Source organism: Salvelinus alpinus, chromosome 17 (assembly GCF_045679555.1).
Source record: "Salvelinus alpinus chromosome 17, SLU_Salpinus.1, whole genome shotgun sequence".
Lineage (NCBI taxonomy): Eukaryota > Metazoa > Chordata > Actinopteri > Salmoniformes > Salmonidae > Salvelinus > Salvelinus alpinus.
The window spans coordinates 27,676,012-27,695,824 of NC_092102.1; the positions used below are offsets into that span (position 1 = coordinate 27,676,012).

Consider the following 19,813-nt stretch of genomic DNA (forward strand, 5'->3'; position numbering starts at 1 on the left):
CTCTATGCAAAGTTGTTTTCTAACTGGTGATGCGCAAATTGCATGTTAGATATATAACAGAAATATAATGCCACCCGCAATAACTCAGTTCAAGCCAGTCATAAAACACTTTATGCAAAATTGTTTTATAACTGGTGATGCGCAAATTGCATGTTAGATATATAATTCCCCTTTAGAGATCATATAACTGCTAATGATCTTACTATTGGTTTTGAAACAATATTTAATTATGAATGAATATGCTTGCATGGGAATATATCTCATATATTGCACTTTTCACGATCACATTGTTTTTGGATTATGAGAGGCTGAGTCATTGTGAATGAATTGTACATAATCCCCTCTGCATAATCTGTTTTTGGGGCAGGCATTGTATTCTAGAACACATGCTTCAGATCAGGCACACCTTCTCTCCTTTGGCTATGGCCCAGACAATGTCAGAAATCTGGGTCAAAGTTCATTTGTACTTTTCCTGTGGTGTGTCAAACATACATGTTTGTTTTAGTAGTCTCTGAAAAACTGTGTTGCGCAGTAGTGAAGAAACAGCCACTGACAGGATTGCATTTTTCTTTGCCTTGGCGATATTCATCCCTATTTCAAAGTACTCTCATACTTAAAGGGGCTCTTTGGGGCCACTTTCAACAAGGTGCTCATCATATCTTCCTACCCAAGGTAAGATGTGGCCTTTTATTTTGGTATAGTATGTGTGTGTGTTACATTCTGTTCTTTGAAAAAAAAGATCCATAATACTGTACCAAATAACTTAAAATAAATGTGGTCCAACCCCTGCTTTTGCAGAGCCTCCCCTACTTTGGGTTCAGGTAAAGTTATGTTACACAAGTGGATGCAAAATGTTATGATTTTCTGCAAATGAGTAACAGAAAGGTCTACTGGTACCTATACATAACATCCTCAAGCCTAAAGAGCTTCACATTTATGAGCACATTGTTCTCCCCTCCCTCAAACAACTACATTCTGATTACACTGAATGAGATATCTATGTGCAGTGTATATCATCACATAAAAGTCAATTTTCTTGTAAAAACTTGTTTGGCCATGTCCATTGTGGCTAACACAAAGGTTGGTGTCAGGTGAAGGAAGGGATCCAACTTCAGTTCAAGGGTACACCATGACTACGACAGTGGCAGTCAGTGCAGTTTAAGATGAGGGAGGACAATATATATTTTGAATGAGCATGGCCTTATTTCTATTACAGCGTATTGGATGACTGTCATTCATATTCCATTCACCCAGTTCAATTTAACTACTATAGATTAAGGCTACTTACTACATGATATTCACATTTTCTCTATACCCATCATGAAGTTGCTACAACCTAGCCTATGAATGAAAGTTTACAACGTAGGTGCACACAGGTTGAGAGAAAATGTTGAGGCGACAGAAGGTTGAGAGAAAATGTTGAGGCGACAGACAGTGACACATGGACAGACAGTGACCCATTCAATACTGCCTTGCACACTCTTGCCTGCATCTAGCTGATCTAGGGTGTAATCATTAGTCCAACAGTTGCAAACCAGAGTTTCTATTGGACAAATGTAGGTATGTATATTCCTGTTTTGTTCCGTTTTGCTTCTGTTTAAGAAAAGTTTTTCAACAGAATCGGCGGAATGAATACACCCCTGATCACGTGTAAACACAGTTCACTTTCATAGCAACCATGATGTATTCATTCTCACATCTATGCGCTCTCCTCCTCTCACCTTTTCCCTTTGCTTGTGGATTTCAATCCACAACACATCACTTGTACGTGACCAGGCAAAAAACCTTTCCAAGCCAAACCATATCTTAACATCCTACATCGTTGTCACCATATTAGCTAAAGTAACGTCATAGTCAACATAGCTAATACAACTAAATGCGTTAGTAAACCCGCTACGATCATGCAGTAACGTTAGTGTAGTCAATAAGTAGTTTAGCACTTACACCGGCGGGCTCCGGTGGCAATAAATTAGTCAAACCAAAAGCTTACCTTGACTTGGAGGAGTTCCAGTGTTGTGTTGGATAGTCATTGCCAGCTAGCTAACATAGCATCCCTCTGTTTGAGCAGGGTGCTTGAGTAGGGTAAACTCACTAGCTGCATTTGCTAGCTAAGTAAGTGAAACTTAAAGTAAAAAAATAAATAATAATCTCTCTCTCCTTCTTGTCTTTCATTTTGGAAGAAATTAATTTGTTCAAAACTGTTCAACTATTGTCTTTCTCTCTCTTTGAGTCAACTACTGTAGCTTATGCTTTCAGTACTAGACTCGTTCTCTGGTCCTTTGACTGGGTGGACAACATGTCAGTTCATGCTGCAAGAGCTCTAATAGGTTGGAGGAAGTCCTCCAGAAGTTGTCATAATTACTGTGTAAGTCTATGGAAGGGGGAGAACCATGAGCTTCCTAGGTTTTGTATTGAAGTAAATGCACCCAGAGGAGGACGGAAGCTAGATGTCCTCCGGCTACACCATGGTGCTACCCTAAAGAGTGCCGTTGAGGCTACTGTAGACCTTCAATGCAAAAAAAGTGTGTTTAATAAATTATTTGGTGACGTAAATATATTTAGTAAAGTTTTATCTAAAAAGGATAACCTTTTAAATGTTTAACCATTTTTTAAATGATATTCACTGGAGGATGGTACTCCCTTCCTCCTCTGCAGAACCTCCACTGAACAACAACTACTGCTATTTGAATGCTAGTCTAATTTTTTATAGTCTAAGGCCGGACAAAGTTGAATTACTGTTTAACGGATGCCCCGCCTTACTTTTCTCCACACCCCGCAAATATATGGGCAATATATGTATTGCTTGTAATGCACTGTCCGCTCTCCTTTGAGGCTTTCCCAAATTGATGCTCAAGAGACCAAACAGCCTCAGATCACGTGCTCAGATCATGTTCGAGTCTCGGGACAGTGTAACACACAGGCTCGCACCTGCAGGTCACTTGCAGATGTTTAATTTCTCTCTCATGCTGTCATGGCTGAAGCCAGCGCAAAATGCCTACTATTTATGTGGCCAGGTTAAACGTGGGACGTCCCTCATTATAAACAAACAGTCGGTTAAATGCATGGTTAATGCATCATTTTCAGATATATTAGAAGTGATTAATAGACGAAACAACAATGTCATTGAACCAATTGACTGGCCAGAGATCAGGGTATTCATCAGCAAAGACGCAGTGCAAGCTGATAGTATTTTGGACTGATAGTATTTTGGACAACCAAATTGAAGTCAAAATGATTGATGAAATCGAAGTGTGTTAGTTGTATGGTGATTTGCGATTCATAACTTACATTTCACCGGTACTACCAGTAGGTGTAGGTCAACCGATAACACCAAGACAGAATGCGTTTGAAGTGCGCACACGCTTCGTGCAGATCCGCAGTTCCACAATGATGTGATCTACGGTCTCCAAGGTGGGGCCTTTTCGGGGCAGCCAGGCGAGACAATCGAAGGAGGATGCGCTGAGCAAAGTTACTGGGCTCGAATTTAGTCAAGCTTGCGCTCTATAGATTGATGCCTCTAATTGTGCATGTTATAAACCAAATTTTTTATTTTGATGATGATAGGCTATACTCTACGGCTGGATATGTGTATTATTTTTACAATTCTACATTAATTTGGCAGACCTAACTTGATTGACGCTCTTTCTACAAGACCTAGTCTATGACAGACCTAATCATATTTGTATGAATATTTTGTTAACGCCTATAGGCTATAGAGATGCATTATTATACATAAACATTTACTTTATTACACATTTATTGTCAATCATTCTGTAATTAGATGTTTTAAAATAGTTTACTCTATTGCCCTATACATCACATTCAATTATGAGATTGGATTGCACTTTTTTATAATCAGGAATAAAGAAACTGTCACAAGTTATACTTCCCATTGTGTTTCATTTCTCATGGTTATAACAACATTGTAACATCTGCATTCTTTTTAAGAAAAATAGTGTAGGTTTTCCCATGGAAAAATATAACTCTTGAAGCTCACATTAGGCCTAGAGAGCCTGCACAAGTGCCTAGGACAATGTGGTAAAGTTATTCCTTATCCACTTAATGTTTTTTTTGTTTTCTCTCTCGCTTGCCTCACTTTTCTGGGGGGTTAAATCCATTAAACAGTGAATCAATTTTGTCTAGCCTAACCACTATTTATTCTCAGTAATGGCCTCACCAACATATCTGCCTAGCTTGCTTCATATCCCCTTCTGCCGGGAAATCTTAAAGTTGCAGTATCTCACGGATTTATCTTTTTATCAATGGCAGTCTGTTACCGCCAAAGTAGCTAAAAGATAAAAGAACATATGCAACCAATGCATTGAATTCATGTTTGAGATAGTAAACAACTAGTCACATTACTTAATGTGTGTGTGGTGGGAGGGGGGTGGATGAAAACACTTTTAGACTGTTCAAACACAGAAAGCAACAATATTTGTTACATTCTTTGCCCTCTCCAGAGAAACCATGCTAGTCACCGTGGCAGCCCCACTTTGCTTCCCTCCACATCCTGCTCTCTTCCTCCTGACCTGTCTCCTGTGGGTGTTCCCAGCTCAGAGCCACTCTGGCAACATCCTGGTGTACCCTGTGGACGGCAGCCATTGGCTCAACATGGACATCCTCCTGCGAGAGCTGCACCAGCGGGGGCACTCTTTAACGGTGGTCCGCTCGTCCACCAGCTGGTACGTCCCTGAACACGCCCCCCACTACTCCTCCGTCACAGTGCCGGTGCCCGGGGCCAGCAGCCTGGAGGACCCACAGTACATGGCATACTTCCTGAAGAGAAGCCTGGAGATATGGACACGAGAGCGCTCCGTTTTGTCCTTCATTGAACTACAGAAGGAGACAATTAATTTGCTGGAGGAGGCCCATCGCGGCAGTGCTGAAATGGCCCTCTTAGCCATGGAGGACAAACAATTAATGGAGAAGCTGAAGGCAGCCAACTTTGATTTAATGTTGACTGATCCTGGATTTGCAGGAGGAGTTGTATTAGGGAATTACTTGGGTCTTCCTATTGTGCTTAACGTTCGTTGGATCACGAATGCAGAGGGACACTTTGCAATTGCACCTTCGCCCCTTTCTTACATACCAACTATCGGGTCACTGGTCACAGATAAAATGAGCTTTGCCAACAAACTGAAAAACTTCTTGCATTATGGAATTGCTCTTTATATTGATTATGGCATAACAAGACCCTTATACCAGGGTGTGATCAACAAATTCATCGATCCAAACACCAACATCTATTCTCTCATTCAAGGGGCTGACCTATGGCTGATGAGAGTGGACTTTGTGTTCGAGTTCCCACGCCCCACCATGCCCAACGTGGTCTACATGGGGGGCTTCCAGTGTAAGCCTTCTAAGCCTTTGCCCGCAGAGTTAGAGTCATTTATGCAGAGCTCGGGGGAACATGGGGTCGTGGTCATGTCTTTGGGGAGTCTGCTGGGTAGCCTCCTACCGGAGATCTCAGAGGTCATTGCTGCTGCCTTCACCCTCCTGCCTCAGAAGGTGGTGTGGAGACACACTGGAGAGAAGCCCTCTACTCTAGGCAACAACACACTGTTGGTGAACTGGCTGCCTCAGAACGACCTACTGGGCCATCCCAAAACAAGAGCATTTGTGACACATGGGGGTACCAATGGGATCTATGAGGCCATCTACCATGGGGTTCCCATGTTAGGCCTTCCTCTCATCTTTGACCAGTTTGACAACATGCTGCGTCTACAGGCCAGGGGTGTGGCTAAGGTTCTCGAGGTGACGGCCCTAAAGGTGGAACCTATGACACAGGCACTGACAGACATCATGGACAACAGGAAGCACTATAGAGACAATATGCGCAGGATGTCAAAGCTCCACCATGATACACCTATCAAACCAATGGACAACGCCATCTTCTGGCTAGAATTTGCCATGAGACACAAGGGTGCAGCACACTTGCGCACTGAGTCCTACAAGATGCCCTGGTATGCTTACCACAATGTGGATGTGCTGGTACTTCTCCTGACTGTTGTAGTCTCTGTCGTGTTACTAACGCTAATGACTTGCAAGGTTTTAGGCAGGGCTCTTTGCCGAAAGAAAAAGGAAAAACTGCAATAATTTCTGAAGAATTTGTTTTACATTCTACAGTACATTCAAATTATCTGGTGCAATTGAAATCCATTACAAGACAAATGGGCATGAAACTTGGTCAAAATCAGACTATAGATGATTAATCAATCCCTTTTTCTTGTAATAAAATAAAAACAGCAGTTTAGCAAATGTCAAATCAATGCGATCTTGTTAATGTCACAATATTGCTAATACAACATTTTTATAGATTTTTTAAGATTTTTTTTTTTTTACAGACATTAAAATGTACCCATCACCTATAACCATGTTCATATTCACATAATACCACAATCTCTTTCTTGGTCAACACAAAATAATTACAAAATAAATTGGTCGACACAACAATGTGATGCATTTTTTGCTTTTATGTCCTAGATTTCTGAGTGGTGGATTTGACTAATGTTTGTGTGGTACAGCTAAATATTTTAAACAGTTAAAAAATAAAGTGCCCATCAGCTGTATGGTATTGACAATACACATCTCTCCAATTTATGAACAGTCCCATTTGCTTGCACTACGCAAGAAAAATGCATTAAAAAAGTTGCAAAGCAAATTAAATATAATTGAATGAATTATCTACAGGTTACAAAACTTGTCTCAAGTTTCCGGGGATCATGATCAGACATGCAATCTATCTTAAGTCAGATGTTTAAAAACTAATATAGAACCTATATACTGAGTGCACAAAAAATGAGGAACACCTGCTCCTTCCATGACATACTGACCAGGTGAATACCGGTGAAAACTATGATCCCGTATTGATGTCACCTGTTAAACCCACTTCAATCAGTGTAGATGAAGGGGAAGAGAGAGTAAAGAAGGATTTTTAAGCCTTGAAATAATTGAGACATAGATTGTGTATGTGTGACATTCAGAGCGTGAATGGGGAAGACAAAATATTTAAGTGCCTTTGAATGAGGTATGACAGTAGGTGCCAAGAACTGCAACACTGCTGGGTTTTTCACACAACAGTTTTCCGTGTGTATCAACAATGGTCCACCACCCAAAGGACATCCACAGTTGTGTCAAATTGGCTGGGAAGCATTGGGGTCAACATGGGCCAGTATTCATGTGGAATGCTTTCGACACCTTGTAGAGTCCATGCCAGACCAATTGAGACTCTTCTGAGGGCAAAAGGGGGTGCAACTCAATATAAGGAAGGTGTTCCTAATTTTTTGTACACTGTTTACAATAGATACCAGTTTGCAACTTTGCTATATTCCATTAGAAAAACATATCCCATCGTAACAGTGGCTTTAAAGTGTGGTGTGTCCTTTTCTGACATGTGCCCAAGGGTTGGTATGGCAAACTCAATAACTTCAGCTGGCAGAGGGGACTTTTTTTATACAACTATCTATCTAAAGATAATTGGGTTAGAATTCCTTTAAAAAAAATGTTCTCCTATTAAAAGCAATAAAAGGTAGCAGTAAAACTGATACTAAAATAAAAGATGGCATGTGTCAAATTGCTAAACAATCCTAATTTAATTTCTGGCATTCTTACTTCAAACTACCAGACAGAACCTTTTATGTACCAAGATTAGATTTTAGCACCAATTAGGACTAGCTATTTTATTAAATGACCATGTAGAGGGGAATGTCACTGATCATTTTATTAAACTACAGTTAAAATCAAGAGTGATTTTTGAAAGCGGCTTCATCTTCCATAAAAAAATGTAATTGCTGCTCTGCAAAAGTGCAAAAAATGCTGATCTTGTAGGCTATAACATTCATTTACAAACAAATTTTAAAAAAATGAGGGGAATACAAATATTACAGATACTGCACTCTAGAATAACTATACTACCTTTTCATGTGGGAGGAATCTTCTGGATAGTGAACATCCGTTCAACGTAACAGATGTACACAGTATACACTGTTTAACAGAGGCAGACACCTGCTGTAGCCTATATGACACTGAGAACATTGTGTTACAATGCAAACAAGTATGAAGAGTAAAATAATCAGCAACAATCACATTCACTTCCCCACACTCATCACTGCTTTTGACCTTGCTGCATCTATGAAAGCCAAACATACAACCTATAGAAAAAATGTAGCCTAGAAAACCACATCATCAGAAAGAATTCAAACTGAGGTATTCAACATGGTATGCCAGAGGTATAGCCACCTGAACTGTATTAAATATTCAAATGGCAGTCTTTGCTCATGTTCATTTCCTAAAGTAAGTATCGGAGGCTCTTAACTGGGGTAGCACTTAACCATGCTAAATTGTGTCTGATTGTAGGCTATTGAACTGTGGACAAAGATGAATCTATGCCAGCCAAACATAATAGAATCCTTAACGCAGACATGTCCTGAAAATTTGGTCCAAAATAAATCACCAATTATTTTGGTCTTGCACATTTGCATGAAACAAAATGAGCTATTGTAGTAAAATTTGAGATGACTTGGAAAGCAGATCAAAGATAGTATTGAATCAATACTGATCAACTCAAAACGTTTGTCTTTCTTTTTCTGAAAGTTTGATTTATGCATTTTATTATCTAAATGAGTCTTTTTTCAATTTCAAAACCGCAAAGTCAAAATTGGCTATATTGAAAAAATTAATGAAAACAAATATTTGCTTTTTGGGCTTAATTTAAGGTTAGGCATTAGGGTTACCCGTGTGGTTAAGGTTAGGTTTAAAATCAGATTTGTGGCTGTGCCAGCTAGTGACCTCTGCAGAATCGCTGCCTCCTGGGAAAAGACTCATGACAATAAATGCCAACCTGCTTCTCTATTAGAGGCGAATATTCATGACAATTTACAGTGACACCAAAAAAAGTATAGTGAACGGAGGGTTGATTTCATGTGGAGGAGGATTGATTTCATGTGGATTTAGAAGAGGCAGGGAGGTTGTACCTCTCACAAATATAACGATAATAAAACAATTGCTTAAAGAATAAATGTAGCATTTTTCAAATTAAATGCAAATATTGACATACAAATCAGTAAGAAATCTGAGCCATGGGACGGGCAATTCCACAGTACGGTAAAAGTGACGCGAGGCAGGTTTCCATTGACCAAGCAATGTCACATCAAAAGAATGTGCGACATGTTATGGAAACGGCAGACATGATAATTATTATCCGTTCGACACGGGTGGACTTTTGTCAACTTACTTAATTTATGGCGACAAATTATGGAAACTTTTTCAAATAAATTATGATTGCCAAATAATTTTTTATGTATGCGGGCATGTGAGATCACCTAACTATAAAAGCTCCACTCCACATTTCATTGTAAATGCCTACTGCTTGCTAAATCTATTTTTCAATTATAAAAATGTTTTTTTGCAGAACAAGGATTGTTTCCCTGAATTGCTTTGCCCTGCTTTTCTGGTTGGCTGGATGCAGTTTTCACCATCCAATTATTACAGATCTACAGGAGTCACCATGGCACGGACCATGGCGATACATTAGCACATGATTATGATTAGAATATGGCAAATAAGACCTCCCGATTGGCACAGCGGTCTAAAGCACTGCATCGCTAGAGGCATTACTACAGACCTGGGTTCGATCCCAGGCTGTGTCGCAGGCGACCGGGAGATCCATGAGGCGGCGCACAATTGGCCCAGCGTCGTCCAGGTTAGGCTGGCGGGATATCCTTGTCCCATCGTGCTCTAGCGACTCCTTGTGGCGGGCCGGGCGCTTGCACGCTGACTGCGGTCGCCAGCTGGACTGTGTTTCCGCCAACACACTGGTGCGGCTGGTTAAGCGAGCAGTGTGGCTTGGTAGGGTTGTGTTTCAGGGGACGCAGGGCTCTGGACCGTCGCCTCTCCCAAGTCCGTACGGGAGTTGCAACGATGGTACAAAACTAACTACCAATTGGATATTATGAAAAAGGGGTCAAATGTACCCCCCAAAATATATAAATATATCAAAGACTACGGCAAATACCAGTCAACTATTGCATTCTTTCCAGGTAACTTGGTCTACCTGAGACATGAAACAGATAGGTGGGGAGGGCATACAGGCTGTCGCCAATTTATTCACGCGCAATTTGCCTAAATGGATAATAGAAACACTTCAACCATTTCATTTGTATTCAACACTTTCATTTTTTTTTTAAAGTGCCGTCATTACGCCCAGCTGTTTTTTTTTTATAACACACAACAGTTAAATGGAAACGCACCATAGCAGTCAATTGTCGCAACAATTTTCTATGCAAACTTTGTAAATGTCAACAGAAAAAATATATATAATTCACTTGACAAGTTGATGGAAACATGGCTACTGAGACTTTTTAAATGTACGTTAAACAAAAAACAATGATTGCAAAGTTAATCAAACCTTACAACTCTATGCCTATTTTTACAATTCCTACTGAAAATGTTACAAAAACACAGAACAGTCCCGATGCAAAGTTTGGTAACAGAATGACGGTTTGTGCTGTCATTCGGTTACCAAACTTTGCATATGCAATGTTCTGTGGAAATCTTTTAAACAAGTTATTGTGCATAGAGTTGTATGGTTTGTTTAACTTTGCAATCATAGGTTTTGTTTGGCATACATCTTAAAGTGAAACATCGGAGTCTCAGCGTTACTGCTACTGTGGAATTGCCCAGATACAGAATTTAGGGAGCAAAATAACTTCAACATGACTTCCTGTTTAAAAAAAATAATATATATATCTGCATTCTATATGTTGTTGAATGTATGTTTGTGTTGCAACAATTTTCAAGCACTTCTGACACCTCTCAGTAAGGTTAATCTTTTTTTCCTTCTCAAAATGCTGGTACCTTGTCAAATGAACAAATATTGTGAATCATTCTTGTTGATTTGGTTCACAATATTTGTTCATTTGACAACAAGGTACCAGCAGTTTGAGAAAAATCAAGACTTATTTACTACCAAATAATTGTATGATGGTAATGTCTCTGGCTTAAAAGGATTCTGTCCTAGCCTGGCAATAAACGAAATGCAAAATGTCCCAACAGTGACTTGCCTGTTTATAGCCATGTGAAGTAATAGTCTACAAGAGGACATTTCATGAACACTTTTTGGGAAAGAGATGTGTGATACCAAAAGAAAATGTAAAATCTGATTTTATAGTCAACTCACAAGTTACAATAGAAAATATTAGCATTGTCCCTCCAGCAGAAAGAACAAAACCCTTCAACTTTCAAAGCACTTCTCTTCGGTCTGTGTTCCACATCTCCTGACTCACTTACTTTGACTCACTTGCTTTGGCTCACTTTTATTTCACATTCCCTTCATAGATGAAAGGGCAGGGCACCCAGCATTCTCCCTCACACTTCTTCCTGAAACAGAACAGCCTTTTCACTTTTCTTGCTCCTGTCCTCACCATGAAGTCAAGTTCTCTTATTTGGGACACGGGTTCCCCCTCTGCTAAAAGCAGCAGACGCATGCGTTTCTAGGATGGAGTCTCTCTGCTCCCTCCAAGTGCGGCTGCGGCTTCAGCTGCAGACCCTGCCCCCACTCCAGTGACCAGGTTCCGGAGCAGCTTGCGGCGGCCAGCCTGATAGTCCTCCTCATCCACATTGACCAGGAGTTTGATGGCCTCATGGCCCACCGCCTGTTTGAGTGAGTCTGTGATGAAGACGCCCTTCAGGGCCTCCAGCAGGGAGCCATTGATGTAGTCCCGCCAAAAAGCATCTAGGTAGGTGAGCTCCGAGAACTTGATGTCGCAGATGATGGAGCCCAAGTCCCGGGACTTGAGGATAGTGTTTGCCTGGTTGAACCTCTCAAACTGCCTCTCCAGAGCCTCCTGCTTGTTGGAGAAAATGTTTCCCAGAAGCGCTGATTCATGCTGGCAGTACTCAGCGCGCACTCGTAGGCGGATGTCTGCAGGGTGTGGGGTGAATAGGGAAGAGAAAGGGGAGGAGTGACACAGAGGAAGAGGTGTGCCGTCTATTGGAAATTATACTGTCAATGAATCATGCCGCAATCTTTAATTTTTAATCAGCGTCTGTATAATTTGGCGTAGATCTGTATGCATGTGCTTTAGCCAAGTCCTTTGTCATTCATTGTCATGAAATAACTGACAAAAAGTAGATACAACCTTTGAAAGCATAAAGTTACTTAAGAATTATTTTTATTCCGTGCTTTCATGATACACACTCAAAATGCCCTTACCACAGGTTTGCTTTTCCCTGCAGTCTCCTGTGGCGTAGGCCCTCTTTCTTTTGCGGCTGGGTAATGGGGGGCCTGGCTTGGTGCGGGAAGGACCCACCTGGGTCCCCGATGGAGAACAGCAGATCACTGGCTGGGGACCTGTTATTGGAGTGGGGGGCAAAGACATTTACAGATGTATTTATGTCACTATTTCCACCAATTCTATTAATTCCCCCAACACACATACACTACATCACCAAAAGTATGTGGACACCTGCTTGTCAAACAGGTCATTCCAAAATCAAGGGCATTAATATGGAATTGCCCCCCCCCCCCATTTGATGTTGTAAAAGCCTCCACTCTTCTGGGAATGCTTTCCACTAGATGTTGGAACATTGCTGCGAGGACTTGCTTTCATTCAGCCACAAGCGCATTAGTGAAGTCAGGCACTGATGTTGGGCGATTAGGCCTGGCTCACAGTCGGCGTTCCAATTCATCCCAAAGGTGTTCGATGGAGTTGGGGTCAGGGCTCTGTGCAGGCCAGTCAAGTTCTTCCACACCGATCTCGACAAACCATTTCTATATGGACCTTGCTTTGTGCACAGGGGCATTGTCATGCTGAAACAGGAAAAGGCTTCCCAAACTTTTGCCACAAAGAATGTCATTGTAGCGTTAAGATTTCCCTTCACTAGAACTAAGGGGCCTAGCCAAAAACATGAAATGCCTCAGACCATTATTCTTTCTCCACCAAACTTTACAGTTGGCACTGTGCATTGGGGCAGGTAGCATTATCCTGGCATCTGCCAAACCCATTTTAGTCCGTCAGACTGCCAGATGGTGAAGCAATTCATTACTTCAGAGAACGCGTTTCTACTGCTCCAAAGTCCAATGGCGGCGAGCTACCACTCCAGACGACACTTGGCGTTGCGCATAGTGATCTTAGGCGTGTGTGCAGCTGCTCGGCCATGGAAACCCATTTCATGAAGCTCCCGACGAACAGTTCTTGTGCTGACGTTGCTTCCAGAGGCAGTTTTTAACTCGGTAGGGAGTGTTGCAACTGAGGACAGAATTTTTACACGTTTCAGCACTTCGCTGTCCCGGTTGGTAAGCTTTTGTGGTCTACCACTTCGCGGCTGAGCCATTGTTGCTCCTAGGCGTTTCCACTTCACAATAACAGCATGTACAGTTGACCAGGGCAGCTCTACCAGGGCAGAAATTTGACTAACTCACTTGTTGGAAAAGTGACATCCTATGATGGTGCCACGTTGAAAGTCACTGAGCTCTTCAGTAAGGCCATTCTACTGCCAATGTTTTTCTATGGGGTTTGCATGCTGTGTGCTCAATTTTATACACCTGTCAGCAACGGGTGTAGCTGAAATAGCCAAATCCACTAATTTGAAGCATTGTCCACATACACTACATACAGTATACTGAAGTATGTAGCTGTATACATGCAGAGCCAAACTCACCTGTCCTTCTGTGGGGTGCAGCCTCCCTGCTCTCTCCTCCTCTTCTGGGGGACACATAACGCACCGACGTCTCTTCCAGGTACTTATCCACTGGGTCTGGGCACACTGAAAGGTAAAGCACATGAAGGCTTTTGGTTAGTGAAATAAAATATTTCAATTTAACGTAAACTGTCAATTATTAACTAAGGGACTAGAAAGTGTGTTTAAGATGGCGAGAAGTGGAGGGAAAAATATTCGGAATAACATTTAGGAGATTGACAACATAACATTTTGCAGATCGGGAATCTACATTTCTCTGTCTCAACAACATTACATGTAGTTTGGTCTTTCATTTAATTATAAAATGACGGTGGGCCTGAAAAAGGCTAAGTTTGAGAAGGAAACCAACACTTACCGGTCTGTCTCTTCCTGAGTGTGACGTAGGGCAGCAGGTCGTGCCGTGTGATGATGCGAAGCAGCTGCAGGACGTGTCTGAAGTTGGTCTCATCACATCGCCCCTGGCGCTCCAGAGCCAGCAGGAAGTCCCGGCCACTCCTGATGCCACCGCGCTCATACTCGTCAATAACGTCCACGAACAGGAACGAGAGCACTCGCACGTCGCGGTGCGTGAGCTGGGCTCCCACTATGTCGAACATGCGGTGCAGCGAGTACAAGCCGTAAGCATTGTCTACGGCTTCCTCGGGCCAGGGTTCAAAGCGTCCCGACGAGGGCATCCTTGAGGAGGCAGAGTTAGTGCAGGAGGCCAACGAGCCCCTATTCACTGCCACTCCGCTGGAGGTCCCCACCGACGAGGACCCCACAGCGCCCATCAGACCTGTGTGGGAGGCAGGGTGCCCCCCAGCACTACTCTGAGTAGAGTCCAGCTGGTTTGGATTAATGTGAGGCCTACCCGGGTGAGCTAATGAGTTCTGGGGGACGAGGAGGGGAGGGTTGACATTTGCATTGGGGAGGTAATGCTGCTGTGAGGTCATCACTGTGTTAGGGGTGGACGATCCCAACAACTTCTGTGTTGTGTCTGAATACTTCAACTGCTTTCCTACAAGAAAAGGAGGGACAAAACACTATTCACACCTAAAGTGACAACATTTAAAATACACAAATGCAGGACAACAGGATGATTTTGCAGGACAGTGTGAGCTTACATAAATACAAACATTTGGTAGCACCCCCCCCCCCCGCCAAATGTTAATGGCTTCATCATAATTTCTTCAAGGTTGTACTGACAAATGTAGCTTACTGAATATATTTATAGAATATGCATAAAAATGCATCCTTCAATTGCAACGTTTGCATATGCCCAACATTTCTATTTTTAATAGGCTACCCTCAAACACCAAATTAGGCATAACAAATTTCAAAATAGACCATGGCATGATCAATGTCAATCGTGAATGATAACTCTGGTTTTACCAGTGAAATGTCAAAAATGTGTCTGCATTCTAATCATTTGATCTCAATCAGTTTCATTGGTAATATAGATTTAGATGTTCTTGAATTGCTGTTTCGTGAATACATTAGAGTAGATGGTGTTAAACTATATAGCCTTCTGGTATTTTGTTTCAATCAAAGAACAGTCTGCCTAGTAGCTCGCACTGTTGAGTTTTGGCCGCATGAGATTTATTATAAAAATGTTTTTACATTTAGCCTATCATCCTAAAATATCTTTATAAATGGTGATGTTTTTGGTGTAACAGTAACGTATTACTATTATATTTGGTTATGTAAAATACTAATTAATCATTATATTATCTTCGAAGACTGATTCAGCTTTTACTAAAGTGGTACATCGGAAGCGCTCCACCACTGCAGTCTGCTGCACTGAACGAGCAATTGAAGCGCACCTAGCCTACTCTTTTGCCTCGCGCAAAATTTGGTGACGCAGAAATGAGAGACCACAGTTTGGCTGTTTTATGAAAATCTAGGAATATTTCTGGTTCGTCTCATGGAATGTAAAACAGCTGGGAAGGGAGACTTAAAACGGGATTGAGTGAAGTAGCTGCAAATATGTTGAATAAGCAACTGATGAGCCTCACACGTTTGACGAAATTACCTTATACATTTTAGTTTTAAAATCACCAGTAGGTTTAGGCTACCACATCCGTATGAAATTTATATTTTCATAAAAAAGACACGCTGGAATTTCTAACTGAAAAACGCTTACTTGTAACTATGTGTTGAATTTCATACTTTTATTTATTTATTTTATTATTGAACGCAAACACCGAATTTTCAATGCGCTTGTGCCAATTGAATATCTGTGTATGTAGTACGTCAATCACGGCAGCTACGTCTCCAGTTGAGGAACACAACATGAGGAAAACGTTGGTTGTTGTATTCCAGTGTTTCCAAAGCAGGGGTACTAGGCCCCCTAGGGGTACTTGAGAAGACTCGTGAGACCATAGGCTTATTGGTAAAGTGCACATGAAGGGGTACCTAAAGGGTAGCCTGGGCAGAGCAAAATGTACTTGATGTTACAGTAACCAAACGGTTGGGAATCAAAGTTTTTATTTAAAGTATGAATGTCAGTAACTCTTACCCCGCGGAAGGACTGCAGTTGTATAGGACAAACATAGGTATATGTAAGCGTTTTCAGAATTAACATGTTTACAAGTATCGACTGATGGTGACCCAATGTTGTTAGATAATTGCGCTACCAGTTATCAATACACAACTCCGCCTCCGAGAACTGGCTACATTGAGGCGTTCCTCAACTAAGCTACCGTTAACTAAATCACAACAGTCGGGAAGCTAACGTAGCTTGTAGTAAACAGTAATGACCAGCTAGCTACCGCTAGAGTACTAACTAGCTACATGGTGACATTGTTGACTGTCGCTAACCCTAAATGGCTAGCTAACCTTAGCTAGCTGACTAAACCACGCAGCTAACTGGCTAGCCACCTTGCTACAAATAAGCAGCTTGTTATTGTGAAAATGTAGCTAGCTAACGTTAGCTACGTCAACTAGTTTCAATTTAGATAAACTAGTTAGTTAGCTAAATATTTCAGTTACACACAACAACAAAATGCAACAAAAGTTTAGTCATAATAAAATAAACGACACCACCAGTAACTAACTAGTTTTTCAAAAAAGCTAGTTAGCTAACAAGGACTAGGTCGCTTATGCTAGTTGGCTAACTTTAGCAAAGTAGATAACGTTACCTGGCTATTGATGCTTACCTTAGCTACGTTTCCTTGAGTTAATACCTTGATTCAAAGTAATTTAACTTGAAATACCGTAGATACTTACTTAACGTTTTTGGTTGAACGCTTAACTAGCTCCTTCAAGATCAGAAAACACAATTATGGTGTATAATTGCACACTCTTTCACAAGGCTAACAATTAGCATGCCCATTTTCGTTTCTCAGCTAAAATGAAAGAACATCCGGTACACTACGTAGTATTAACATCCGGGTTACAATGGTTTAGACTAGCGAGTCTCAAATTCGGTTCGCGTTAGAATGCTTGTAAACCAGACCCTCCTTTCCTTCTTCGAAGTTCTCTCTCTTGAAGTACTCTTTGATCTAAACACAGTTGGCTAGGTAAAAACACGTTTCTCTACATGAGATGGATTGTTTGTTTATGACAACAAAAACAGGATTAATGTGTTTGGGTTATGATAGGTGATATGAAGCTCATTTACAAATTAGGGACAGTTCGACATTTACTGGGGGGGAAGGGATGGCAAACTTTTTATTGTTGCTTTCGGCAAGGTTGTGTGTTTTTTTTATTGGGCACGGGAGGGTATTACATTTTTCCCCTGGTTTACATTCACTCTTTTGCAGGTTTTACTATATAATTTCTTGCATCCTAGCTGAATTGACTCATCGGCTTGCATGCGCCTCCCCTATATCAAGGTGTTTTGGTACTTCCCTTATGCTCCACACTTTTCCGACTGCTAACTTTCACAATACCACAGGTCAATATAGTGTCTATTCTGTCTATCCTGCCCTCTATCCACAGAAGTGGTAGATGGATCATTTGTCCAGATCTGCAATAGGCTAACTAGAAATCAAACCACATTGCCCAATCTGCAGTTGCTACATCCCACTGCTGGCTTGCTTCTGCTCAGCAGGGTGGTCTTGGTCAGTCCCTGGATGGGAGACCAGATGCTGCTGGAAGTAGTGTAGGAGAGCCAGTAGGAGGCACTCTTTCCTCTGGTCTAAAATAAAATATCCCAATGCCCCAGGGCAGTGATTGGGGACATTTCCCTGTGTAGGGGTGCCGTCTTTCGGATGGGATGTTAAACGGGTGTCCTGACTCTCTGTGGTCACTAAAGATCCCATGGCACTTATCGTAAGAGTAGGGGTGTTAACCCCGGTGTTCTGGCTAAATTCCCAATCTGGCCCTCATACCATCCTGGTTATTACCTAATCATCCCCAGCTTACAATTGTTTCATTCATCCCCCTTCCTCCCCCCTGTAACTATTCCCCAGGTCATTGCTGTAAATGAGAATGTGTTCTCAGTCAACCTACCTGGTAAAATAAGGGTCAAATAAATTAAAAGCTACATACATTTTCAACATGAATCCACAAGAACAAATAGGAATAGCTGATAGGCAGTGGAAAGCCCAGGTGCAACATTGCGCATGAAAGAACATTGAAGACATGAGACACGCAGCTCAAAAGGCTCCCCTAGAATATCTAGTTTAGGGACAATACAATAACCCTACCTAGACTAGCCTACAACACCACAATGCAATGAACAATTGCCTTATTATTTTCAAGGGAGTACAACATTCTACTCTAGGCTGCAGTGAAAATGTCATGAATAACAACGAGTAATCCCTGTGATTTGAATGTTTAATTCCATTTGGATCAGTTGTGGTCTACTCTCGACAGTTTATAAGGTCTAGAAAGGCACAGTAGCAGGTCAGTCTGGCAGTGTTTTTAATTTTGATACTGAGATGCGCTCTGCTTCCTCTCCAATGCAAGCGTCATTTAACTTTTAAAATGTACCATAAGTCTCCTATAGGCATGTGTACATTTGTCCAAAATATAATTCCAGTGTCCTCAAAATGGCTTGACATTAACCAGGGTTCCATCCAACCTTTCTATGTGAGGAAAGTACAGTTGAAGTCGGAAGTTTACATACACTTAGGTTGGAGTCATTAAAACACATTTTTCATCCACTCCACAAATTTCACTCCACAAGTTTCAAATTTCACAAAAAACTATAGTTTTGGCAAGTCGGTTAGGACATCTACTTTGTACATGACACAAGTAATTTTTCCAACAATTGTTTACAGACAGACTATTTCACTTATAATTCACTGTATCACAATTCCAGTGGGTCAGAAGTTTACATACACTAAATTGACTGTGCCTTTAAACAGCTTGGAAAATTACAGAAAATGATGTCATGGCTTTAGAAGCTTCTGTTAGGCTAATTGACATAATTTGAGTCAATTGGAGGTGTACCTGTGGATGTATTTCAAGGCCTATCTTCAAACTCAGTGCCTCTTTGCTTGACATCATGGGAAAATCAAAAGAAATCAGCCAAGACCTCAGAAGAAAAATTGTAGACCTCCACAAGTCTGGTTCATCCTTGGGAGCAATTTCCAAACGCCTGAAGGTACCACGTTCATCTGTACAAACAATAGTACGCAAGTATAAACACCATGGGACAACGCAGCCATCATACTGCTCAGGAAGGAGACACGTTCTGTCTCCTAGAGATGAGCGTACTTTGGTGCGAAAAGTGCAAAAGAATCCCAGAAACACAGCAAAGGATCTTGTGAAGATGCTGGAGGAAACAGGTACAAAAGTATCTATATTCACAGTAAAACGAGTCCTATATCGACATAACCTGAAAGGCCGCTCAGCAAGGAAGAAGCCACTGCTCCAAAACCACCATAAAAAAGCCTGACTACGGTTTTCAACTGCACATGGGTACAAAGATCATACTTTTTGGAGAAATGTCCTCTCGTCTGATGAAACGAAAATAGAACTGAAAAAGCGTGTGCGAGCAAGGAGGCCTACAAACCCGACTCAGTTACACCAGCTTTGTCAGGAGGAATGGGCCAAAATTCACCCAACTTATCAAATCAAATCAAATTTTATTTGTCACATACACATGGTTAGCAGATGTTAATGCGAGTGTAGCGAAATGCTTGTGCTTCTAGTTCTGACAATGCAGTAATAACCAACAAGTAAT

The 19,813-nt window shown here is 41.4% G+C and overlaps 2 protein-coding genes across 3 annotated transcripts; one reads left to right on the top strand and one right to left on the bottom strand.

Annotated features, from left to right (window-relative positions):
* Positions 1 to 543: 543 nt before the first annotated feature.
* Positions 544 to 6,245, top strand: ugt5e1 (UDP glucuronosyltransferase 5 family, polypeptide E1). Its single transcript, XM_071348325.1, has 2 exons — positions 544 to 672; positions 4,461 to 6,245. Exon 2 carries the CDS (start codon positions 4,468 to 4,470, stop codon positions 6,094 to 6,096), a length of 1,629 nt encoding a protein of 542 aa, XP_071204426.1. The 5' UTR covers positions 544 to 672; positions 4,461 to 4,467; the 3' UTR covers positions 6,097 to 6,245.
* A 4,897-nt stretch (positions 6,246 to 11,142) lies between these two features.
* On the bottom strand, positions 11,143 to 17,098 carry LOC139542644 (death effector domain-containing protein-like). Of its 2 annotated transcripts, none has more exons than XM_071348326.1 (5): positions 16,906 to 17,098; positions 14,054 to 14,695; positions 13,660 to 13,764; positions 12,212 to 12,349; positions 11,143 to 11,920 (listed from the first exon to the last, which is right to left on the bottom strand). In XM_071348326.1, exons 2-5 carry the CDS (start codon positions 14,628 to 14,630, stop codon positions 11,490 to 11,492), a joined length of 1,251 nt encoding a protein of 416 aa, XP_071204427.1. In that variant the 5' UTR covers positions 14,631 to 14,695; positions 16,906 to 17,098; the 3' UTR covers positions 11,143 to 11,489. The 2 variants fall into 2 exon arrangements, with proteins under 2 accessions (XP_071204427.1, XP_071204428.1); XM_071348327.1 differs by having other exon boundaries at positions 16,836 to 17,036.
* Positions 17,099 to 19,813: the final 2,715 nt, after the last annotated feature.

Bases quoted from the DNA above. Each gene is read 5' to 3' on its own strand.
- ugt5e1 (XM_071348325.1), top strand. From the start codon at position 4,468: ATGCTAGTCACCGTGGCAGCCCCACTTTGCTTCCCTCCACATCCTGCT.
- LOC139542644 (XM_071348326.1), bottom strand. From the start codon at position 14,630: ATGACCTCACAGCAGCATTACCTCCCCAATGCAAATGTCAACCCTCCC. The intron at 13,765-14,053 runs GTAAGTGTTGGT...TTTACCTTTCAG, and splicing joins ACTCAGGAAGAGACAGACCG to TGTGCCCAGACCCAGTGGAT. The intron at 12,350-13,659 runs GTGAGTTTGGCT...CTCCAATAACAG, and splicing joins TGCACCCCACAGAAGGACAG to GTCCCCAGCCAGTGATCTGC.